The sequence below is a fragment of the Cynocephalus volans genome, chromosome 1, assembly GCF_027409185.1.
Source record: "Cynocephalus volans isolate mCynVol1 chromosome 1, mCynVol1.pri, whole genome shotgun sequence".
In the NCBI taxonomy this organism is placed as follows: domain Eukaryota; kingdom Metazoa; phylum Chordata; class Mammalia; order Dermoptera; family Cynocephalidae; genus Cynocephalus; species Cynocephalus volans.
The window spans coordinates 196,272,119-196,298,692 of NC_084460.1; the positions used below are offsets into that span (position 1 = coordinate 196,272,119).

At 38.0% G+C, this 26,574-nt stretch overlaps 1 protein-coding gene across 27 annotated transcripts in view; it reads left to right on the plus strand.

The window, feature by feature from the left end:
• CLASP1 (cytoplasmic linker associated protein 1) overlaps positions 1–26,574 on the plus strand; it is a 277,667-nt gene that overhangs the window by 120,214 nt on the left and 130,879 nt on the right. For 26 of the 27 annotated variants that reach the window (XM_063079348.1, XM_063079329.1, XM_063079319.1 and 23 more), the window contains one exon: positions 9,483–9,550. In XM_063079348.1, the coding sequence (XP_062935418.1) occupies positions 9,483–9,550 (68 nt within the window). Of the gene's footprint in view, positions 1–9,482; positions 9,551–19,430; positions 19,500–26,574 lie in introns of those variants that run through there. The other variant, XM_063079509.1, reaches the window with a different exon arrangement.

Sequence of the window (26,574 nt, forward strand, 5' to 3'; positions counted from 1 at the left end):
AGTCCAAAGAAAAACTGAAACTGAGCAGCTACCAGCAGAGTAAACATGCTCTATTGTTAGATGCCAGCTTGCCTGCCAGCCTGCTTCACAAACTGCAGAACACACAAAAGCAATTAACTAGAAAGATACATGGGTGCACATGCACACTAACTCCATCCACACAACTTGTTTACAAGAAATGTGCTGCTCTACCCTCCAGCCAGACCTGAGCCAAGGGAGCCTGACTAAATTATTCTATTTTCCCCATGTTGTGCAACCATCACTATTTCTAGGTTTAGAACATTTTCATCATCCCATAAAAAAAAAAACACTGTGCCCATTGGCAGTTATTATCCATTCTTTCCTTTCCCCTTAGTCCCTGGCAACCATAGTCTACTTTTTATTTCTGTGGATTTGCCTATTTTGGACATTTCATACAAATGAAATCATATAAAACATGGCCCTTTACTACTGCCTTCTTTCTCTTATCATAATGTTTTCAAGGTTCATCAGTGTTATGATGTATTTCAGAATTTCCTTCTTTTTTAAGGCTGAAAAATATTCCATTGTATGTATATACCACATTTTATTTATTGATTTTTCCTTAAATGGACATTTGGGTTGCTTCCACTTTTTGGGAATTATAAATAATGCTACTATGAACACAGCTGTTCAGGGCTGGCTGGTAAGCTCACTTGGTTAGAGCGTGGTGCTGATAACACCAAGGAACCAAAGTCAAAGATTCAGATCCCCATGCTGGCCAACTGCGCCCCCCCCCCCCCCCCCCAAGTTGCTAAAACTGAACATGGCTGTTCAAATGTCTTTTCAAGCCCCTGCTTCCAATTTTTTTGGTTGTATATCCAGAAGTGGGATTGCTGGGTCTTATGGTAGTCCTGTTTTTAATTTGGTTATTATTTACCCGTATATTATATACTCATTGTTGAGTCATATGGTACTTTTCCATTTTTAACTTTTTGAAGAGAATCCATGTTGTTTTCCACAGCAGCTGTACCATTTTACATTCCCACCAGGACCACATAGGATTCCAGTGTCTCCTCGTCAACACCTGTTACTTTATGGTTTTGTCTGTATGTGTGTGTTACTCCTAAAAGTCATCCTAATTGTATCTTATTGTGGTTTTGATCCTCATAGAATTTTCATGGGACCCTCGTTGAAAATCAATTGACCATTTATATATGGATTTTTTTCTGTATTCTCCCTTCTATTCCATTGATCTATATGCGCATTCTTCTACCAGTACCTCACTATGTTGACTAATGTAGCTTTTGTAGTCAATTTTGAAATCTCAAGTTTGTTCCCTTTTCAAGATTGATTTGGCTATTCTGGATGCCTTGCATTTCCATATGAATTTCTGAATGAACTTGTCAATTTCTGCAAAAAGGGCAGCCGAGAGTTTAATAGGGATTACTTTGAATGTGTAGATGAGTTTGGGAAATATTGCCATCCTAACATTATATCTTTCAATCCCTTAACATGGGATGTCTTTTCATTTTTTAGGCTTTTTTAAATTTCAACAGTTACTTTGTAGTTTTCAGTGTACAAGTCTTGCAATTCTTTTGTTAAATTCATTCCTGTATGTTCTATTCATTTGATGCTAGTGTAAGCAGAATTTTTTTTCTTAATTTCAATTTTATATTGTTCATTACTAATATATAGAAAAACATTAGTAGTTAATTTTTTTAATATTGATTTTGAATCTTGCATTCTTCCTGAACTTGCTTATTAGATATAATTGTTTTGTTGTGGATTCTTTAGAATTTTCACATGTAAAATCTATTTAATCTAGAACTAGTAGGGTAGAATGTCTGCCAGTTTGCTATTTGTGTTCTATATGTCATGACTTTTTTGTTTCTTTGTCCCTATATTACTGCCTTATTTTGTGTTAAATACATATTTCTCAGTATACCATTTTAACTTTTTTGCTGTTTCTTTTAATACATTTTTTATTTTAATTTAGTTTTCCGTGAACTTTTTGAAGTGCTTTTGTAAAATTATTTTCTTAGCAGTTGCTCTGGGGATTACATTTAACATTTTAATGTAATACAGTCTAGTTCAAATTGATGCTGTTTAATTTCAGTATTAAAAACGTTACTTCTACTTAGCTCTGTTTTCTCCTCCCTCATTTTTGCTATTATTATCATGCAAATTACATCTTTGTACATTATAAGCCTGCCAACACACACAGTTTTAAATTATTGCTTTATGGAGTTTTCTTTTAAGTCATGTAGAATAAGAATTTTTTAAAAAATACATTTATACTATATTTTATATTTACCTATGTAGTTATTTTTACTAATGTTCTTTATTTCGTTATGTGGATTTGGGCTGGTTGTATGGTGTCCTTTCATTTCAATCTGTAGGACTGTCATTTTTTATCTGTTAATGTCATAAATTCTCCTTTGTTTTTAAAGGACAGCTTTGTTAGATATAGACTTCTTAGTTGACAGTCTTTGAATATGTCATCCTACTGTCCTCTGATCTTCATTGCTTCTCATGAGAAATCAGATATTTGAGGATACCTTGTGTGATAGTCCATTTCTGTTACTTATAACATAAATACCTGAAACTGATAAGAAACAACATTATTGCTTATGGTGTCAGAGGCTGGGAAGTCCAAAGTCCAGGAAACACATCTGATGAGGGTCTTTCCCTGGTGGTGACTACATGGCAATGCAGGATATCACATTGTGAGAATGACAGAATAGACTAACCTCTTCATTCACTCTTATCAGAACCACTCCCATTGTTCCAGGAATGCATCAATGCATTCATGAGGGTACAGTCCTCACAATCCAATCGCCTCTTCAATTACCATAATAGGATTTCCCACCCTCTTAATACTGCCACAGTGGGTATTAAGTTTTGGGAGGACATTCAAACCACAGCATTCCACCCCTGGCTCCACCAGAACTCATGTCCTTTTCACATACAAATACATTTCATCCCCAGAATCTTATTTCAGCTCAGAGGTCCAAAGCCCAAAGTCCATCTGTGAAATCAAAACAAGTTATCTACTTCCAAGATACAAAGGTGAGACAAACATAGGGTATGGGTTTCCATTTCAAAAGGGAGAAACAGGCCAAAAGAAAGGGGTAACAAGTCCTAAGCTAGTCCAGAACCAAGCAGCGCAGGTATCAAATCTCAAAGCTGATGAATCATGTACCGTGACTCCATGTCTGTCATTCTCTGCACAGTGGTGTGGCGGTTGAGTCTCCAAGTCCTTGGGCAGCCCTGCTGCTATGGCTTTCCTGGTCTCAGGCCATGTTTCAGTTCTCCCAGGCAGCATTGCATGCTGGTAGCTCTACAATTCTGGGATCTCCATGGTGGCCCTGCTCTCACAGTTCCAATAGGCACGGCCCTGGTGGGATTTTTCTGCTGCAGCTCTGACCCCACATTTTCACTTGACATTGCTCGAACAAGGCTGTTTGCGGTGACTCCGCTCCAGGACAGATCTCTTCCTAGGTCTCCAGGCTTTTCCATACCTCCTTTGAAACTGAGGTGGAGGTTCCCAAGCCTCCGCAGCTCTGGCATTTTGTGAGCCTGCAAACTTAATACCACATGGGTACCACCAAGTCCTCTGGCTTGTATCTTCCAAACCTGTGGGTCCAGCCATTCCTGGGGCCAATTTAGCCAAAGCTGGAGCAACTGGAGCAACCAGGGTGGCCTTGGGCAGCAAGCTCATGCAGGGCATGTTGGTCCTGTTCCCCAGAACCATTCAGCCTCCCTAGGACTCTGGGCCTTTGATAAGGGGAGGCTTGGAAGACTTATGAAATGCTTTCAGGGCCTTTCTCCTATTGTCTTGGATATTAGCACCTGGCTGCTTCATAGCCATGCTAATATCTCTAGCAACCAGTCCTTCTGCAGCATCCTTGAATTTTTCTCCTGAAAACGCTCTCTCATTCCCTACCAGAGGGCCAGGCCGAGACTTAAGCAACTTTTGCCCTCTGTTTCCTTTTGAATTATAAATTCTGGCTTTACACATGGTTTTTCTTCCATAACTCAGTGTAGGCTGTTGCAAGTAGCCATGCAGTTTCCTGAATGCTTTGCTGCTTTGAAATTTATTCTGTCAAATATCCTGGTTCAGCACCTTTAAGTTCTGCATTGCATAAAACTTTGGGGCATGAGCATAACGCAGCCAACTTCCTTGCCAGTTCACAGCAAGAGTGAACTTTGCCCCAGTTCTAATAAGCTTCTTCTGTTTACATCTGAGGTCCCAGAATGGCCTTTAAAAGCATCTATATTTCAGCATTCTGCTCACCACCATTTAACCAGTCTCTAAGAAGTTCCAAATGTTCCCTCATTTTTTTTTTCTTCTTCTGAGTTCTTCAAACTCCTCCAACCTTTGCCTATCACCCAGTTCCAGAGCCACTTCCACATTTTCAGGTATTTGTTATAAGCAGTATCCCACTTCTCTGGTACCAATTTTCTGTATTAGTCCATTTCCAGTACTTATAACAGAATATCTGGAACTGGGTAATTTGTAAGAAAATGAAATTTACTGCTTACAATTTTGAAGGCTGGGAAATCCACAGTCCAGGGAACGCATCTAGTGGTGGCTTTATAGTAATGCAGGGTGTCACATGGTTAGAATGGAGCACAGAGAAAGACTAACCTCCTCATTCACTCTCCTTTTAAAGCCACCAGAACCACTCCCATTATTTTAGGAATGATCGATCCATTTATGAGGGTACAGTCCTCACAATCCAGTCACCTCTTCAAGGCCCCACCTTTCAATTAGCATAACAGGATTTTCCACCCTCTTAACACTGCCACAGTGGGAACTCTTTGGGGGGGGGGGGGACACATTCATTCCACAGCACTCATGGTTTCGTGAGTTACTTCTCTATTGTTGCTTTGAAGATTTTCTCTATTGTTTAAAGACAACTAAAAACTTTTCTTTGTCTTTGATAATTTGGTTATCATGTATCTGGGTTTGGATTTCTTTAACTTTATCCTATTTGGAGTTTGTTGTGCTTGTTGAATATGTAGATTGTTTTATATAGAATTTGTAAAGTATTGGACCATTATTGTTTTTATATCCTTGCCTTTTTCTTTTTCTCTTCTCCTGGGACTCCCATTGTGTGTTTGTTGGTACATTGGTTTGTGAGATGATCTCTCAGGGTCTGTTCATTTGTTTTTTGTTCTTTTTTCTTCTGTTACTCAGACAGGATAATGTGAACTGACTCATCTTCAGGTTTGCCAATTCTTTCTTGTCCTAGCTCAAGTCTGCTGTGACACTTAGTGAATATTTTTGTTGTTATACTTTTCATCTCTAGAATTTCTGTATGGTTCTTTTTTATATTTTCTATCTCTTCATTGATATTCTCTATTTGGTGAGACATTGTTCTTATACTTTCCTTTAGTTCTTTGGAAAATAGTTTCCTTTAGGGCTGGCTGGTTACCCCAGTTGGTTAGATCGTGGTGCTGATGACACCAAGGTCCAGGGTTTCATTCCTGTACCAGCCAGCCACCAAAAAAAAAAAGTTTCCTTTAGATCTTTCAACATATTCATATTAGTTGATTTTAAGTCTTCGTTTAGTTCAGTGTCTTGGTTTCCTTAAGAATAGTTTTTGTTGACTGATTATTTTCCCTGTGTATGGGCCATATTTTCTTGTTTGTTTACCTGTCTTATACTTTTTTTGTTGAAACTGATCGTTTTATTTATTTTTATTTTTGGTGGCTGGCCGGTATGGAGATCCAAACCCTTAACCTTGGTGTTACAAGGCTACACTCTAAGCAGCTGAGCTAACTGGCCAACCTGCAACTGAACATTTTAAATAATACACTGTGGCAACTCTGAAAATCAGTTTCTTCCCCCTCCCCAGGTTTGTTGCAGTTGCTCTGTTGTTTTGTTGCTCCTTGTTTATTTAGTGACTTGCCTGAACTAATTCTTTAATGTCTGTGTTGTTTGTTGTATGTGGCCACTGAAGTCTCTGCTTGGTTAGCTTAGTGGTCAGCTAATGACTGAAGAGAGATTTCCTTAAATGCCTTGAACCAGTAAGTTGCCTAGCCTTTGCTTACTGGCTTTGTGTTTTGGGGCATGCTTTCAGTGCTGTGGCAGGTAGTTTACACCTCTGTCTTCCCTTTTACTTCCTGCTTGTTCAGAGCCTTAGGGTTTGCTAGAGGTGAGACATTAGTGCCTTCTCAGGTCTTTCCTGGGCATGTGCATACTCAGTCTTAAACATATGCATGGCCTTCTAGATTCCCAGGAATATGTCAGCGATTTCAAAGTTCTCTGTGGAAATCTCCTTCTCCAGTTCTTTTTTTAAATTTTTGAGTCAGCTTCTTTGCTCCAGTTGTTATTGCTGCCTCAGGCATCTGCCATGTTAAACAGTTGTCACTGATTCATTTTGATCATGGCCTCAGGGAACAGGGTCTCACATTGAGCAAGCTCTGGGTCAGGTCAAATAAAGACAAGCCCTGCAGATGAGTTTACAGGAATGTGCCACACAAGTGAAATGATAGTTGTCTGGGAACAGGGATTTTTGGGGAGCTCCAGATTTGTTCAGCTCTTTCCAGTGGCTGCCAGGCTGCTGTTTTTCAAACTACCATGATTGTGAGACTGTAGGTTTTCAGCTGTTGAATCAGAGATAGAAGTAGGGCACAACAAAATGATGAAAGTCTCTCTTTTCTTACCAAGATTCAGCCATTTTTCTCAAAAAATGCTCCTCAGATTGTTGCAAGCCTTTATTCAATTTCCAGAGTTTTGAAAATGTTGATTTTGACAGTTTTTGCCAATGTTCTCTTTGATTCTCTGAAGCACCAGATTTTCCGAGGTCCTTATTCTGTCATTTTGAAGAGCTCCCTCCTCGTTTGCTTTTATAATTGCAATATTTTCTGTTATCTCTTTGGAAGCATTAATGATATATTTTTTAGAACTTTTCAAAGTCTCTTCTGTCCTCCATCTTAAGACCTTTGAATATGTGTTTGTTCATTTTGATCAAGTTCTGAGTGTATTGACTTATTGACTATGAGGTTATTATGAATGAACTAAGTATTTGCTGTTAGGAAATTATTTTAAATTTATGTTTTATAAAATATCCTAGGAAAGAATTAATTTGATCTAGATCTTATAGTAAATAAACTCCAATTGGATTCTATAGTTAAATATAAAAATTTAAATTCAGAAAAAGTAGGGGGAAATGTTTGTCAAACTAGTAAAGAAACTTATTTTAAATTGAGATCCAAAGATTTAAAATAAAAGAAAAAAGTTTGGTGGTTTCAAAGGGAAATTATTAGTTATGTACTCAATGTCTTCGAACGTATAAAACTTATCCTCCTACATTTGTGCAAATTGATAATTCCCAAAAGAGGCATTTTGAAGTTCTGTGTTCAGAGCCAGCAGACAAAAACTAGTTTTTCCATTCCTAAGGAATGTGTTCTTGGTGTTAGACTGTCTTTTGAGATGCTAACCTTGATAGGAGCCATTTTATCAGCATTATTGGGCAGAGCATGAGGGAGCTAGTGAGAGAGGAGTGTGAAAACAGATGGAAAGGCCCACCTACCTGAGGGAATTCTGAATTAAGGTGCAGGTGTCAATAACAATGATCTTTATAGCGTTCTAATACTTAGTGGTTCAGGCCTGCCAGAAAAATTATGAGCAATGTGGCCACAGTGAGTAGACCTTACCCCTACTAAAGAATCTACAGACTCCCACAGATGCCATTTATAATGGTAAATATTCTCCCAGGAATGGAAGAAGTACTTGCTTTCTTCCAGTAATTTCAAGACCAGCCACACTAGAGGTATGCCTTGACCCTAACTGGCAAACTCTCAGTCATGCTCACGTCAGAGGGTGTTGTTGTGACACAATAAAGTGATACCTTAGTCAGGGCGTGCCCTGGCAACCTGTGTAGTGATATTATTTACGAGCTTGTCAAGCCATTGAAGATCTTTGTTACTTTTAAAAGGGGAGGTAATGGAAACATCATAAGAAATTGATTTTTAAGGCATCTTTCCAGATTTTTAATAACCACTGGATTTGAATGTAAGTGACAGTTTTGCTCATATATGGTCCTGAAATGGCAATTGGATTTTTATTCAGTGTCAACTTTGGTTAATTGGTAGTGACTGCCTGGAGTAGTTTTGAGAAGGGTACATCTGGGCTTGATGGAAAGATGGCTTGAAAAGATAGTATCTCCCATGGAATTAAAAGATGCTTCATTTGCTGATGTGTAGTTTTGGCTTCCCTGAGTATAGACTGTAAGATCCCAAGGGTAGGAATTTTACGCATTCAGCATCTAGCTCGCTCAATGCTAGGCACATAGTGGGCACTCAAATATTTATTGGGTGAATGAACAGACAAGTGATGTAAGACCAGGATGTGTGAAATATCTAAAGTTTTCCAGAGTTCAAGCAGGGACAAGGTTAGGTACCAGCTCCTAACACAGTGATGCAACTCTCCTGAGTGCGCATCTTCATATGTGGCATATAATGCTTGGTACAGGAACCAAAAGAATATAGCTCTCCTCTCTGCCCACAAGGAGCTTACGTTCTAGTTGGCAAGAAAAGACAAACATGTTCAAAATGATTAGAGCTTGCAGGACAGGATGGTTGGGAAATAAAGACAAACATGTTTGAAATGATTAGAGCTAGTATGATAAGATGGCTTGTAAGAAAGAGCTAAAATGTCCCTGAAATGGGTGGCATGGGCACAAAATGCAAAAGTACATTGCTTTGGAATCTCAACTTTTGCACTTATTCCAATGTGCCTGTGTTTTACTTGAGAAAACCTCTTTTTTTACAACATAAAATTTTCAAGGTATATTTTACACTCTCCCACCTTTTCCTCTTATTTTCGGTGTCACAAGGTGGAATATTTTACTGGTTAGGAATTTTGCTTTAATTTCAATGCCAAGGTGAAATAATCTATTAATAGAAAATAAATGTAATGCAGATTTAAGCTGAAGATTATCCAGTCACAGTGTTTGTTTCTAGAGAAATTGTAACATTTTTGAATTAAGCATTAGTCACAGAAAAGCCTTTGTAGTGTAATAATAGTGCATTTTGGAAAGGTTTTTTCTAAATAATTAACAGTCTGTGCTTAGAAATAGGAGAAATATATGCTTTTTCGTGATATATATATATTGCTTAGAGCAGTCAGTTTAATGTAATGTCTGAGAGCAGGGCCTCTGGATTCCCATTATCAGGGATGGAATCTCCACCCCACTAGCTTTGTCACCTTATTTATGGAGCGTCTTGATTTCCTTGTCTGTAGAAAGGGGATGATAATCTTTCATAAGGCTATTAGGATTAAATGATATCTTTCAGATAGAGCCCTTAGGTCAGCGCTTGACCCTAGTAAGTGCTCAATTACTATTGGCTATTGCTAGTGTTATTGATATGGTTACTATTTTTGTTATTAGGCGGGTTTGTGTCATTGATTTTGGGGGGAAGGGAGCTCAACTTCACATTGTGTTTTGATATAATTGGCTATAAACAGTGATAGTTAATAGTTTATATGTATTTTTGCTTTTGTACAGGTTGAATGTAATTTTTACAAAATTTGATGAAGTCCAAAAATCTGGGAACATGATACAGTCTGCCAATGGTGAGTAGAAAAGGCAATCTCTATTTCTGTTTTTTTCCGTTGTATGTCGGTAATGCCTATGCTTTTTTTGAACAGCTAAATTAGATATTTTAGTAAGGGTTTCTTAGTCTTAAAAGTTAACCTCTATTCACCTACTTTGCCAAGCCAGAAACTATGGAGTTATCATTGACCTTCTTTCATAACCTATATCGAATCCATCAGCTAATCCTGTTGGCTTTACTTTTAACACTGCATTCTGTATCCTGATAACTCTATCACTGCTGCTATCTTCCTAGTGCAAGCCGTCATGGTATTTTACCTGGGCTGTTGTGGTAGTGTCTTTGCTTCTACTCTTTTCACATGCCTGAAGTCTGTTTTTCACATAGCACCCAGAGTAATCTTTTCAGACTTTAAATCAGGTGATGTTAATCTGTTCCAAATCCTCCAAAGTCTTCTCATCACATCCAGGCTATAATTCAGTGACTCATCATGGCCCACCAGGCCTTGTGTGATCTGACACTGACCACCATTGTGATGTCATTCCTATTGTTCTTTCTGAAAGTTCTCTTTGCTCCTGCCATATTGGCCTCCTTGCTAATTTTGAACATTCTGAGCATCTCCTGTGCTTGTAATTCCTTCTGCTTGAAATTTGTCTCCTAGGTATCAATTATGGCCCTCTTTCTCACTCTGTCCAGATTTCAGCTACAGAATCGCTTCATTACAGAGGCCACCCAGAATGACAAATCCAGTGTTCTGAGGGAACTCTCTGTGCCCTTACTCTGCTTGATTTTTCTTCTTAGCTTCTTATCACTATAAAATATTTGTTTACTCATGAGGATAGGAAGTTTTATTCCCTGTATTTTCTTTTATTCTCATCGAGCGTAAGCTCAGTGCTTCAGAAAGTCCCTGGCATGTGGTAGGTATAAACTAAATATTGTTGAATGAATAAAGTAATGATTGTGACATGAATTGTGACCTATTGCTTCCAGTTCCTGTGTACCTTTCCCTATAGTTTGTGATGCTATTTGAGGACAAGTGCGTCATTCTTGTGATTCCAGAATGGGAGGAAAAGACAGGAGTAAATTACTGTATGAATGAAAAGTCATCAAAGTCAGTTGCTAACAAGAAACTTTTCTAACTCTGGAGACCTCATTGCATCATGAGGCTATTTTAGAATTGTTACAAATCTAAGATTGTAGCATAGCCTTCAATTTTTGAATATCTTGAGGTTGCAAAAAAAAAAAAGTTAAGTACTTTTCCCAAAAGTTACTTGGTACATAAGGGCAGAGCAGGTAACAGAATCCAGGTCTTTTGACTCACAGCCTGCTGTGTACCTACCGTTATATATTCCACTATTATTCCAAAGGAGTTTTTCTTTGGACGGTGTGTTTCTTATAAAATGCTTAAAGTGATCTAAAATTGGTTTCATTTATCCCCTTTATTTCTTTTTCATATGATTTTAAAAACATAACACTATTAAAATTAAAAAAATAATATTTGCCATTATTTAGCTATTATCAACAAAAAAATTACTTTTCATTTTTCCATATTTTCTTATGTTCTGTTTGTCTATGACTGTACAATTTGTGTAGATTTTTAACCATGGTATAATTTTCTCTCTTTTACCTCATACTTTTGTACATACTTTTACAAAGGTATCATTGGTTGAACTGGGACCGATTTCTGGCATCTGAGCTAGCGATGAGTGGGTTGGCTGCCCAGGGGCAGGGATGCCCAGGCAGTTAATTTCTGGACACATGCTTTTACTTTTGTGTATATTTGTGTAGTTTGTATGGTTTCTCAGTTTAAAAATTGTTGGCACTAAGATAGAAACTGTTGGGCAAGGAAATAGATGTAGTGGCAGAAAAGCAAATTTGTGCTTCATAGCCTGTGTTATAACTATTAAACAATATCTCTTTACAGTACTGGCATTGGGGAGAAAGACTGCATCCATGTTGGGGGCCTTGCCTAGAAGAGTATATATATATTTTATGGATTTTAATGAACATGACAAATATGATTTAGTCATCAAGAATAACAAAATCATGTGGCATTGCATACATCACAGCAACATTTTATTTTAGACACATAGGTGTAAATATTACCCTAAAATTTCTTGTGTGCGTGTGCACACACAAGTGCATTTGTGTTTATCTGTCTGTGTGTCTATGTCTATATGTATATGGAGGCATAGAGATACAGTTAAGGATGAAAACAGTTCTTTTAGGCATCTGTGTTAAAAATAGCAAATGGTAAGGAAGCCTTAACTCAAAATTTCCTGGAAGCCTATAATTTCAGCTCTTTACTGTACATATATACGTAGCATTACTATTTTAATTGTTAGAGCCAAAATGTTTGTTTTTTAAAAAAAGTAATGTGAAGGAATATGTATTAAGATTCCTAACCTAAATATTTTGGTCTCTCTACAATAACTTTAAAAAACAAGTAATATATTCAATGGATGTCAAAAACCAAACCACCTAATTTCCTTTTTGCTAGAGTCATTGAACATTTAGATGACATAGAGAAACTGTAATAGCACTGGAATAAAACCCATGCCCCTCTTCTTCTAATTTTTTTTTCCTCAACAACTCCCAGTTTAATTATTCTTTGAACTCCTCTGACTTCAGACCATTGACTGTTCTACTTTCTCTAAATCTATCCACCCTCGCTTTTCTCCATTTTGTTCCATATACAGCATAGATTACTACCTTTCTGAACTTACTAGTTCTAGGAGTTTTTGTGGCATCTTGGGATTTTCTACATAGACTATCATGTCATCTACGAATAGGAATAGTTTTATCTCTTCCACATCTGTGCCTTTATTTTCTTTTTCTTGCCTTATTTCACTAGCTAGCACTTCCAGCACTATGTAAAATAAGACTGGTGAGACTAGACATCACTGCCTGGTTGCATCTTAGGTCTTTCACAACTAAATATGATATTAGCTGTAAGTTTTTTGTAGATGTTCTTTATCAAGATGGGGTAGTTCTCATTTATTCCTACTCTTTTTATGAGTTTTTATCACAAATGGGTGATAAAAACTTTTTTTTTGGAAGTCATCAGCATATTTTTAAAACTGAGGTATATGTAATTCATCTAGTGAAATTTCACTTTTTTAAAGTATATGATTTAGTGGGGTTTTGTTTTGTTTTGTTTTTTGTATAGTCACAAAGTATGCAACCATCACCACTATTTAATTCTAGAATATTTCATTACCCCCAAGAAAACCCATGCGCATTAATACTCACTCTCTGTTTCCCTCTCCCCTCAATCTCTTTGGCAACCCACTTTCTGTCTGTATGGATTTGCTTATTCTTGGCATTTTTTATAAATGGAATCATACAATATCTGGCATTTTGTGCCTGGCTTCTTTGACTTAGCATAATGTTTTCAAGGTTCATCCATGTGGTAGCATGTATCAGTACTTCATTCCTTTTTATGGCTGAACAATATTCCATTGTATGGATAGATTGCATTTTTTTTTATCCATCTGTCTGTTGATGGACGTTTGGGTTGTTTCTAGTTTTCTGCTATTGTGAGGATTGCTGCTGTGAACATTTGTGTAAAAGATTTTGTGTGGATGTGTGTTTTCATTTTTCTTGGCTATGTACCTTGGAGTAGACTTGCTGGGTTATATGTTTAACTTTTTGAGTAACTGCCATACTGTTTTCCAAAGTGGCCTCACCATTTTACATTCTCACCAGCAGTTTAAGAGAGTTTCAGTTTCTCCACATCTCTGCCAACAGTTCTTATTATCTCTCTTTTTCATTATAGTCATCATAGAGGGTTTAAAGTGGTATATCATTGTGGTTTTGATTTGCATTTCTGCAGTGAATAATGGTATTAAGCATCTTTTTCATGTACTTATTAGTTATTTATATACCTTCTTTGGAGAAATGTCTATTCCAATAAATCTTTTGCCCATTTTCTCATGGAGTTAATTGTCTACTTATTGTTGAATTTTAAGAGTTCTGTGTATATGCTGGATACTGGAACCTTATCGTACATATAATTTGCAAATATTTTCTCCCATTCTATGGGTTGTTTTTTTTTTCACTGTCTTGATGGTGTCATTTGAAAGGTAGTTTGTAATTTTAACGAAGTCCAATTTATCTATTTCTTTTTTCTTTTGTTGCTTGTGTTTTAAGTGACATGCGTAAGAAACTATTGCTTATTTTTATGCAGTATAAAGAAATGGGGCCTGACTTCCTTCCAGTTTCTTCTTGCCTTTTGTTTTTGTTTGTTTGGTTTGGTTTTGCTTTTTCGGGGGGGAGGGGCGGCTAGCTGGTATGTCTTCTTGCCTTTTGGTCTGCACCTTCTTGGGATCCATAATTTGTCTGTCTACTACTTGGTCATTAAATTCTTAAAGCTTGATCTTAGACCTTTTCCTTTCTCAGGCATTGCTTTCTCCCTGGTTTATACTTATGCATGGCTATAATTTTATTGCTGACTGTATCACATTGTTGTCATAAATGTTTGTCTCCTGTTCATATCTTGCCACATGGTTGAAACTATATGTGAAGCAGCTGCCCATCTGACATTTCCTTTTGGGTTTGAAACCTGTATCTAAAGGTAGATTTATTTTATACTTCCAGTTGAAATACAAAACACAAGACAATAAATATAACCTCATCCTAAATTTTTTCTGTACTTTCTGTATGCATGACTGCTCCATTATCTATCCAAGCATGTAAATTTAAGCTGAGATGTCACCTTCAATACCTTCCTCTTCTTCACTTCTCATATATATATTACCTTGATTCCTAAGGATTTTAACTCAAATATTTCTTGAATCCATCCACTCTCCAGCACTGTGATCCAATCTACAATTATTCTTTGCCTGGACTATTAAAATACCTGTGAGCTTTTCTCACTGACCTATTGAGGGCAGCCTCAATCTGTTGTTCCATTGTAGAACCTTGCCATAATAAGTACTGACTGACCTCTGGATGAAAACTGCTATGACACCTGGGACTGAGACTGAAACAAAGATTTTCTACTGGCCTCTTTTTCTCTTCCCCCAGGACAGCGTTTAACTATTACCAGCACTGATGTTAGCTTGCGAGATTTTCATTCTTCAGAAGTCTGATCAGGTTAGACCTCTGCTTTCTTGGAGGTTATACACAATCTGTAGCCAAACTTTATAGGCACACCTGGGAGATGGCTTCAAAGCGGAGAGGTCTTCTGACCCCCTTCCTTATTAATTTCTTGGAAAATTTCAAATATAATATTGAAGTGGATAGAATAGGATAGATTACAAACGCCCTCACCCACCTTCAGCAGTTACCAGTACTTTGCCAGTCTTTTTTTTATCCCTGTCCATCAGAAATAATAGACTGTGGTGATAATGAACAGTTGTAACTGATTACCTCATTTGAGTCGGTTCAAGAAATGGCCATGTCTCTTTCTGTATTTTTTAGTAGAAACATTAAGATAGAAAATGAACATTGTGGGCCGACCCCGTGGCGCACTCGGGAGAGTGTGGCACTGGGAGCACAGCAGCGCTCCCACCTCGGGTTCGGATCCTATATAGGGATGGCCGGTGCGCTCACTGGCTGAGCGCGGTGCGGCCGGTCACAAAAAAGACAAAAAAAAAAAAAAAAAAGAAAAGAAAAGAAAATGAACATTGGTGCCAGAGTAGGTACACATACACACACTTTTTTTTTTTTTTTTTTTTTAAAGATGACCGGTAAGGGGATCTTAACCCTTGGCTTGGTGTTGTCAGCACCGTGCTCAGCCAGTGAGCGAACCAGCCATCCCTATATAGGATTTGAACCCATGGCCTCGGTGTTATCAGCACCACACTCTCCTGAGTGAACCACGGGCCGGCCCTAGAGAGTAGGTATATTTTTCTTAGAGATTTTGCAATCACTAAGCTCCTGAAAAGGGTCACAGTGTTGTTAATTGTCATCTTCTAAGAACAGAGGAAAACAAATAAAATTTATTACACCCATTTGTTTCCCAAGAGAAAGGAAAAAATAACACCGTTACATTAATTATATGGTGGTGATGGTCGGAGGAGGGCTTCAGTCCGAACAAAGGTCTATTATAACATCACATTGCAGCAGGGTTCTACCTCCTGCCCTCACCATACACTTTTATTTATTTATTTTAAATTATTGTATTACTTCTGTTCATTGCTCTCAAGATAAGCACAGAATCCTTACCAGGTCCTACTGCAGCCATGCTCCATCTCCACCTCCTCAGCCCTGACTCTGCAGTCTTACCTCAGTCTCTTCCCCTCCCTGGGGTTGATCACAGTTGTCACTGTCTATTCTTTTTACTCTCCTTTTAAGATCCTGGAACATCATGCTCCTTCTGTCTTCTTTTTCTTAGCTAACTGCCACACACCCTTCTGAAGTCAGCCCAGCTCAATGCCCCCACCACTTGGAAAGCTTTTCCTGACCTCACAGACATGGCCAAGCATCCCCCACTTCACTGCTTGGCATTCATCCATTTGCAGGTTTACATTTGGTGATTATCTGGCTAATGTGTATCTCCTGCATTGGACTGTAATCCTCCTGAGTACAGGCTGTGTCATTTTTGATCATTCTAAGACTTGGACACCTCACAGTCTGTCCTCTGTTCTTAGTCCCAGTGAGTTCTCTCTGCTTGGTTCATTTAACAGGAGTCAGTTTTTCTTCTTTTTCTCTCAGTGATCTTGAGTGCATATTGAACACTTGGTTTCTGAGGTGATTGCATTCTTTTTTCTCTGCTTTTCCCCATGGTTTCTTATTTACCACTGGATCCCAGAGTGTTGCATGTGAGCTGGAGCTGAGGAAGAACTGAGTAAAAATGAGGAGAGGATGGATTGGCAACATGGGGCTTATTTCCAGGTTCCTAAGTGCCTTTGTGGCAGAAGTGCTGATCACTTACAGGCTGCGTCCTTTGATTAGCACTGCACATTCACAGAGGTGCTTCCTAGGCTGACCCAAAAATGTGTCTGTTAAATGATCTGGTTTTGTAAAGTCCCATTTGTACTCAGTACTTGACAAGTACTGGTTTGATGAGTGATGACCGTGTTTGGCAAACAGTAGTTATAGTTGTTCATTTTGGAGTGTGGGTGCCCATGTTCCCCTACTGGGAAGTGTAGACACAATGTCAGGGAGAAGCGAAAAGGAGATTGCCTGGAAAATGAGTTTCTCCTTAAGAAAGGCTGCTCTGCCCTCCTCTGCCACTCTTTAGCTATGTGACTTTGCGCAAACGATTAACTCATGCGAGCCAGTTTGCTTATCTGTAAAATAGAGTGAAAACCCTGCAGAGAGGTTGTATGGAATAAATGAGATTGTGGGTAAAACTCCTAGCACAGTGCCTGGGACTTGGTTGGTGCTCAGAATGGTAGGTTTCTCCTCCAATTGCTCCATTTTAGGGGCATATTCATTTTTTAAATAAAAAGAACATCATTTGAGAATAACTGTCATACTTGTGTTTTTCTAAGAGTTTCAGGTTATTTGGGAGTGTGCATTTAAAGTTTAACATACATTGTCTTTAAATTGGCAGTAATGCTCTTTTTAAAACCTGCTTGATTGAGATCTAATTCACATATCCAGTCACCCATTTCAAATGTATTATTCAGTCATTTTTAGTATATTCACAGATATGTGCAACTGTGGACACTTGGATTGTTCCTTTTGTCTTTTGTGAAGAGTGGTGCTTTGAACACTTGTGTACAAATTTTTGTTTGAACACTTATTTTTAATTATTTTGAGTATACCTAGAAGTAGAATTGCTGAATCATATGGTAATTCTATGTTTAACTTACTGAGGAACCACCAAACTATTTTCCATAGCAGCCACACCGTTTTATATTCCCACCAACAGTTTCCAAGTTCTCCACATTCTGGCAACATTTGTTAATTTTCATTTTTTGATTGTGGTCATCCTAGTAGATATGAAGAGGTATCTCATTGTGGTTTTGATTTGCGTTTCCCTAATGACTAGTGATTTTGAGCATATTTTCATGCACTTGTATGGTCATTTGCAGATTTTCATTGGAAAAACCTCTATTCAAGTCCCTTGCCCATTTTTAAATTGGGTTATTTGCCTTTTTGTTGTTACACGGTAAGAGTTCTAGATATATGACTCTTACCAGACTCGTAATTTGCAAATATTTTTTCCCTTTCTGTGGGTTGTCTAAATAATTGTCTTTGGTGTACAATAGTCTTAAATTTTGATGAAATCTAATAATTTCTCTTTTTTTTTTTTTGTTACTTGTGAACAGTAATGATCTTTGTAGTAAGAAATAAAAGCTCTGGACTTGAATAAATTGGAAGAAACTATGACTATAATGGCAGTTCTCTTAAGGAATAAATGGGTTTCATCCTGGGTTATATTTTTTGAAATGTTCAAAATTATGTTGTTCTATGATGTTTAATTGATTATATTTATAAGAAATCCCTGAACTTAATTTTTAAAAATGTAATAGAATTGTGACCAAAACAGCAATGAAAAAGCAGCTGAGTAGCAATTTGAAATGGGTTTCCTGCCTGTAATAGAATATTTCATCTTTGTATGATTCCTTCTTGTTGCTAGGTTACCCAAAGGCCTTTAAGCTTTGAATGGCAAGAATATGGGATTTAAAAATATGTTGCTAAATGTTTCCTTTTCTTTTTTCCATCTTCATGTAATTAGCAAACCCCTTGAAGCAAAAATTAGTTTTTCCCTCAATGGCTTTCAAAAAGCAAATTATTTTCTATGTAAGTTTTTTAATCATGCAGATGTGCTTATGTTCATGAGAGAATTGGATTTTCAGAGTGGAAGAACCAGTAATTATGGCCTAGTCATTGTCCTTTATCTGCAGCACTTAATGATCTTTAATTGGATTTGATTGAAGTGAGCCCCAAGGACATAAATTTGGTTAAAAAATACAGATGCTTTTGAGTTTCTTAAGCACAGTTAACATGTTTATGAGGAAAGATAGAAAGTGTCATGCTGGTTAAATTCATGAAAACTCCATAATAAATCTGTAGCTAGGGAAAATGACAAAATATTTATTTGCGGATAAAACTGAAAGCTAGGCAAAAGCTAATCATAAAATTATTGGCCCTTATACATGAATGGTACCTAGTATATTATTTGCTGGCAAACGCATCCTGCCTTCTGTTTTTACACTAAAAAAAAAAAATATATATATATATATATAACTTGATAAATGTTACAGATACCATTTCTACCCATTTCTACTTTGTTACAAATGAGAAATACCTGTGCAAATCTGAAAACAAATGGACCAGTGATGGATTGTGTAGTGTAACTAACACAAAGCATCTATTTAAAGGAGAGTCAATTGTCTTTTCTTTATTAAGAAGCCAAGCGATTATTATCCTTGCATAGCCTTTAGAAGCAGTGATTATGAATAGTGGATCATGTGCTGATAAACACCCCTCACCCCTCATTAGACTCTGCATATTACAAGGTTCAAGATCGTGGTTCAGTATCTTAGGAAAGTGTTTCCATAGTCACAGAGGCACGGATAATGTGTTACCAGGTTGGCAAATGCATTGAGCTGTGCTAAGGAGAGGACCACTAAAATAGCCTGGAAGAGACTGTTTCTGATACCAGCTTAAGTAGCATAAGCTATAATGGACAGCTTATTTTTTCTTCTATGTAGAAATAAGATTGCTTTTTGATATTTTTTTAACTTAAGATTTATGTTAATATTCTTTGTTTCTTGAGGGGAAAAATGAGATAGTTGATTAACGTTTTTTTAATACCAGTTTTAAAGAAACCTTTTTTACACAAGTAAAGTTAGATGGAGACGGTCCTCCCCCACCGGCCTCTTTTTAAAAATCAATGTTATATATAGCCTAGGCTTTTATTTTGGAAGAGGGTGGCAGTTGTCATTGGTGCTGGATCACAAGTGGGTGGAGAGTTTGCTGACGCTTGAGTTGCTATGAGTATGTATAGCTTTCAGAGCAGTGTTTTTATTTGGTACCAAGATCACTGATAATCATGACTACTGGGAAAGGTAGGCTGTTCTAATATATTCTGAAAAGTGTTTGTAATTATTGCTGCTTGACTAGGAAATAAAAAAACACTTAAAATATTTTATAATTGCTCCAGTAACTAAAAATCATGCATGAAACTTAGGAAAATAATTGTTATGAATATTATTTGCATTTAGGCAGGGAAAAAATTGTGAAACCTGCTTGATATATTAATGTTGATATTACCAAACTTTGAGGACTCGAAGACAGGAAGTAGGCACAGTAAGTAAGCTAAGATTAGCTGTGTTTTCATCAGCTTCTGTTTATTTCGTGTGCTTTAAATTTTTCTCTGCTCTCATTCACAGTATGTGGGTTATGAAAATAAATCTATTTTGCAGTTACAAAGCATTTGTTAATAACTCTAAGCTGTCTTGAAAGGCATTTACTGGTTAGAAATTTCTAAGTTTTCCCAACAGAAAATAGAAGAAAAGCATATATAAATCACAGCAGTGCAGGGATGCTGCTTCTGTCTTGAGAATCATTGTTTAAATTTTTTCTTCCCTTTTAAAGATTTGCATTTTTAAAATGCAAAAACTGAAAGGAAAAACTGCTAAAGAAGTGTATTGTTCACAGAAAGTCTGATTGATTAGTCTTTAGTCTTTCTGCAGGGGCTTTACCCAGGTTTTGGCAACATTGAAGTGATTTTGAAATATTTTGTGTGAACAAGGTTTGTATTTAAAGGCAGAGTGCAGATTGATGTGATGGGAACAACCCATATCACTGTTTTGCTTTCCTTTGGGATGATTTTCCTGGCAGGATTTTAATTTGTTGCTTCTGAAGGATATTTCCAAACCCTTCAACAGAAACAGGTATTACACAGTGAGATTGTGCACAATAACAAGTGTTCGTTTGTCTCCTGCTGTGGGGAAATGGGCACGCATCCAGCACCTTTGCTGTGCTTTTTTTTTTTTTTCTGTGTTTATTTTGTAGTGGATTGTTAAGGGTGTGTATATTTGTCTCCTTAAACTAAATTTGGGTAAGTTTGGCTGAAGGAGCCACATTTATGCTTATATTTTTAAATTTAGAGTTTAAAGCAATATAGTTATATTTTTAAATTGAGGATTTAAAGTGTACTGTGATGGTATTCCTTTTTATTTCATACACCATTGTAGTATTCTATTTTCAGGTTAAGCTGCTGTAGGAAATCAATACCTGAGCAGGAGAGTTAAATAATTCATGTTCTGAAGTGACCTCTCTTAGAGCTTTTCATTTGAGAATTTGAAAATGTGTTACTTATAAGGAGCGTTTGTCTTATGTTATTGTATTTGGGGTTTTTTTAAACAACAGAGCAAAGTAATATGGGAATTAACTGTTTTATGTGAAATGTGAAAGGCCATGGAGAACGTCTTGTGGATCAGAGTTGAAAATAGCTTAATATTTCCTTTCAAATTGCCTACCTCCTTCAAATTGCCTACCTCCTTAGTCACTATTACCTAAAATGCACACTTTTACCCTATATAACTGCAAATGTGGTAGGAAACAAGGATTAAAAGCTGCACCTTGTAGCAGTGGCATATTTGAATCATCATGTATTAGTTTATGACTAATAAATATATTCAAAATATAATACCAGCAATTCTCCCACGGTGTATAGAGTATTTTAGTATTTTCAAAGCACTTTCCTGTGTGTTTTGTTTGTTTGTGTTCTATGATCCTCACAGCAGCCCCATAAGGAGTAGGCACAGTAGCTTTTAAACATAGATACTGAAGGTTTCAGGTTTTCTATAATTGGGTTAATGGCGAGACAGAGAGGAGAGCCCTGGACTTTGCTGTCTTAGAGCAGTGCTCCTTCCAGCAAGCCATTTTGCCAAGCTAAGTGCTTCCTCCTTCTGAAATCATGCCATTTTCAATAGTGACTGTAGGGAATCATTAGAAAATGAAAGCATTGGACGAGATATTATTAAAACAGCCACTGGCACTCTATAACAAAAAGATGCTTTGAAATTCTGATGTTCCTTAACAGTTGTCTGCCTAGTAGATTTGGAGATGGAGGCAATTTTGGGAAATGAAGTTAGAATACAAACATGAGTTTGTTTTTCAAAGCAGTTTGGTATTGCTGGAGGGGAAGGTACAAGGGAATATGAACAAGGGTCTTACATGACACACAGAGAAGCTGAGATTTTTTGTTTTGGGCCATTTACTTTTCAGAGAATTAAGTTTGAAAAATTGGGTGGGGTGAGGGAGACTGATAAAGGGTGGCCAACTTTAATTTAACCAAATATAACAACAACGACGACAAAACAAAAAACCCAGTGTGTCTCTTTTCTTATCACCATTTCATAAAACAAGGGGCATTAACACCAATATAAAAAAAAAAAAGATGCAATTTCAGACTAAAGGATAGACTTTTAAAGGGAAATCAGTTTAATAACTCTATGAGAAATTTACCAGGTATCCCTTATTTTTCTCAGTTTGGTGCATACAGGTGTTAATCATCCAAAAAAATGTCACTAGTCCTTTAATGGCTTTTGGGACTACTGGTCTAGGTGACTGGATTGTAAGTGGATGAGTGACTTTGGGCTGGCATGAGTAACAGTGTGTGGACTGTGTAATCTCTCAGGCCAAGTGTGAGTGCTGTCTCTGCACGAGTGTTGTGTGACCTGGGGCCACCAACTTGTCTATCAGCTTTGGTTTCTCTTGTGCAAATTGGGGATAACAATTCCTGTGCCATCATGAGGAGTAAATGAGGTGGTACCTTTAGATAGCTTGGCATAGAGGCATGGGACCTGGCACGTAAATATCGTCCTATGTGTTATAGGGACACAGTCAACTGTGACAGTGTTTCACCTAACAGGAGGTGAAAGTTGGACTTAGGTTTAAGATGATGTGGTTGATCTTTTTGTGTAGGTATGGAAAGCTCTCTTAAAACAAGATGCAGGATCAGATGTATAATAAGATCTCTTAAGAAGAAATTGCCACACAGTACCTGGATCTTGGTCTCTAATACCACCGGGCTCCTTGGGAAATGGCTGGTTCTGGGGCTGGAGGAGGGAATATACAGGATGAGACTGGAGCATCTTATAGAGCCAGAAAGTTAGGTAGTGCTCAAAAAACAAAACAAAAAGCAAAACAACAGTGGGGGTATGTCTGAAAGACACAGGAGTGAACTGAAACAGCTCCCAGTTCCCAGATCTGGAATACATTAAACAACGAAATATAGTATTGGATTTTAACCCAAAGTATAAAATAAATATTCATGAGTTCGTACTGATATAAATAAATGATTGAATAAACAAGTAATGGAGAATTATTCAAGTAGTTTATGTAAATATTCCACTCTAAAGGAGAGAAGCTTGACTTCCCAGTATAAATATGGGTGGCACATGGTGACTTCCTTCCAAAGAGTACAGTAGGGAAAAGTGGAAAAAGAGTAACTTTTCAAGGAGAAATCTACCTCAGCCAGGTGGTCAAGGTCAACATCAACAGTCTTGCTGGTGGCATATGTTCTTGATATGATGTGATGGGGATGGCATTTTACCTTTGAGGTCTTCCTCCCCCAAACCCATAAGCTCTGTCTAAGCATGTCAGAAACCTCAGGCAGATGCAAATTGAATGATATTCTGGAAACCATCTAACTAGTATTCCTCAAAACTGTCAAGGGGCATTAGATAATAATAACTAATAACTGCTGACCCAGCTTGAAAACTAGAAAGAAGTGAGGGGGTCGGTAAAGAAGCTTTTTATTCTTTTTTGTTTTCCTGGTAATTTTTTTGAATTTTTTAACCATGTTTATACATGCATTAATTTTGTTCTTTGAAAAAAGGTAGCTGTTTATTGAGGTGTTGGGTTATGTGGGGGAGTGGGGAAGGCATGGGGGAGTGGGGAAGGTGTGGTGTGAGATAGTAAGGAAGAGTTACAAACAATTTCATACTTTGGCCTGCTGTGAGTGGTGGCAGGACCAGCTGAAGTGTATGGCACCTGGTGAGTGAGCAGTTTTGAGGGTAGGTTGATTATAGGTAATTATAGTTTGGGACACGTGGACATGGAATTTTGTATGTGGGTTTGATTCAAGTGGGTTAGTATCTTGGAGTAGAGATAGATAGAGCTGCTCTAAGATTTGTTAGAATATGGGTGTTTATTTTAAATTGTCACCATATTTTGTTTTCTTATGCAGAAGTATGGTTATTTGCCTCCCTATCTAAGAGGGTTCTTGAGAATGAGGTCATTAAAGCAGGGATGGATGATTTCAAGGATTATTTGCAGAAAGGGCAAGTAGCTGTTGGTGTAATCACTTTTAAGTATGGGAGAACATTGTGGTAGGGAATCTTTTCCAAATTTGGCTCTGAGTTTTTCCAGCTGACTTGCTTTTGTGCCTTTGTAGTGCTTGTCAAGAAAAATTGGGTCAAGATTGGTACAGTGATAATTAAAGTGACATTTCTAAAAGAGTGCAAGGTATAGATCTGATATCTGTGGGATTTGGGTTCTGGAATTTATTTAGTATAATGCCTTTTCAGGGCAAGTTCAAAGGTAAAATAAGTACTCTGGTCAAAAAGGAGAAATGAATATTTAGTGACCGAATACATTGTGATTCTTGTTAACATGACATTCAGAGATTATCTAAGGTGATAGAAATTTAGTTGTTGACTCCTGGAAGTGTGCTTTTAGTTTCAGATCATCAATATACAGACTTTGTTCACATCCCTTAATGTGGCTTAAACTCCCCCGTTTTCCATGAAATAGTAAGTCAGAATATGCTCACTTAAAGGACTGCCCTGTAGCTTTTGAGTACTTTTTGTAATGGAAGTATGACAATTTCAATGTGCTACTGTTCTCTAACTTATCACCACGAAGAAGGTTAGGTTGTCACCAGCTCTCCTTCAGCACTGCCTGTGTGCCTTGCTGCCCGGTCCTTACAGCTGCCTTGTGCCCTCTGCCCCAGGGGCTTCACACACATCATTCTCACTAGAGTACACTTCACATAACTCTTCAAGACGCAACTTCATGGCTGCTCAGTCTTCAGGTCATGGTGCAAAGGCTCCCTCAGGAGTGTCTTTCCTGGACTTCTGTAGCCTCCCGGAAATCGCTTCCCAGGCCCACCATGCTGCCCCCTAATCAGCTTTGAGAGAGTAGGGACTGGTGCTGCCGCGTTCACCTCTGAATTGCTAGCAGCCAGCCTAGTGCCTGGTACAGGGTGGGCACTTAAAAAACATCTCTATAAACAAAAGATAGGTGAAATGATCCTCATTCTGTGGTTAAGAAGCAGGCTCAGAGAAGTTCAATAACTTGTCTAAACTAGGAGTATATTGCCAGTGTTTTTGAAGTCTGGAGAGCTTTTTGAAATCTGTGTACTTTTTACCACTACGTGTGCTGCCTACCCAAGGTTAAGGTCATATGCAGAAGACTGAACTCCAGTTATTGTTTCATTTTCTCTTTGGTGAACTACTGTGAGACTGTGCATTATCTAATTGATTTTACCCCATGTGCTAGAAATACCAGATCCTTTATTCAGCATGAAAGGGTAGAGCTCTGAGGTCAGGAGGCTAATCTCCCATGATGGACATGCACACAGAGGCTCTTCCAGGTTCCACCGAGACAGGATCTGAGCCAGCCCCATAACCTGAGTGTACTCCAAGTGTCTGTGCCACCACCTTATGTACAGTGACCCATGTGACACGATGCCCATCAGTGAAAACAGATCTGACCTTTGGAATTCAGAGGATTGATAGAGCAGGCCGGATGAAAAGTTCTTGTGACATAGTTAGGATGGGTTTCATTTGTTCTTCTACCAAGGTCAAGGATGAATGGGTATATACATTTGCTTTTTAAAAATGAAATTAGAACAAAAACCACGGTTTAAAGGCCCTCTTTTCTATCTTCAAATTCATTTTTGGAGTCTTCAGTTTACTTGGGTTTCTTTGTACAGAAATGAAAGTCGTGTTTGAGTGTGGCTTATAGTATTGTTATCTGCAGTTAGGTCAGGCTGTGGCAAACTGCGTGCATGTGCTGGTGGCCACGAGGCTAGGTGGACCCACAGGGTAGAACATTTGGCAGATTTTCCAAAGGCGAAGTGTAACCTCACTTCCTGGCCCCTTTTCCCACTGAAAGAGTGAGCCCTGCACTGCTGCTTAATCAGAGGCATTCTTTTACTTCATTGTTCATAGCAAAGTGGAACTTTCCTCCTCCCCTTCCATCCCCTCCTACTCTCGAATTCCCTATCCATGACAGAGATCCTTGAGCAATCATCACCCATGTAGATGAGGTTATGCCTTATGTCCTTGGTGAAAGTCCTATAGCATGACTTGGGCTTTGCTGAATCATCCTGTCCAAAATGTCTCTCACAACCCTCTGCCTTTTACCTCTGTTACAGAACGCTGTTCTTTCTCTTCGTTGCCCTTATCACAGATTTGTGTTTGCTCGTTGTGCCTCTTTGTGTTAGAAATTCCCTGTGGGAAGTTAGCATGCATGTTTTATTCATACCATATTCCCAGGACCTAGCAAAGTACCCGAAATGTAGTATAGATGCTTGTGTATTTTTTGAGTGAACTAGCCATGCTATTCCTTCTATAAATTACCTTGGCTGTTCTTTTTTCAAGTAAATTAATACTTTGCTCATGAACTTAGAGCTTAGGAAAGAGAGTATGTTCTCTTATTGATATTCTCTTTTTTCCTCCCCCTCCCCCACCATTTTCTCCAATCTTTCCCCTTTTCCCTACCATTGCCTTCAAGGGGTCCATAATCAACAGGAAGAGAATCCTGGCCTCTAGGGTCAGAGCACATTTTTGAGCTGGACAGAGGGTCTATGTTGGATTCCAGGAGCCCTGGCTTCCATCTATTTGGACTCAGAAGTGCCCTGCATGGTAGCATTTGTACCCAACAAGGCTGGTTTTTGGCAGGCAGAACAGAGGGGAGTGTGGGATGTAGATGCTTATACATTGGGTGTGAAATTTCTCACATGCTCGTCTTTTTTGGCATAAATTGGGCAATTTGATTACTATGTGGGGAGATTGGCTTGGGAGATGGGGAATGCTGTGGGAGCTGGCGAGAAGGCCTTAGTGGTTGGCTGAGATGATGGAGATGTGGAGTGTGGCACAGTCCTGTGGACTTATTTGGGCCAGA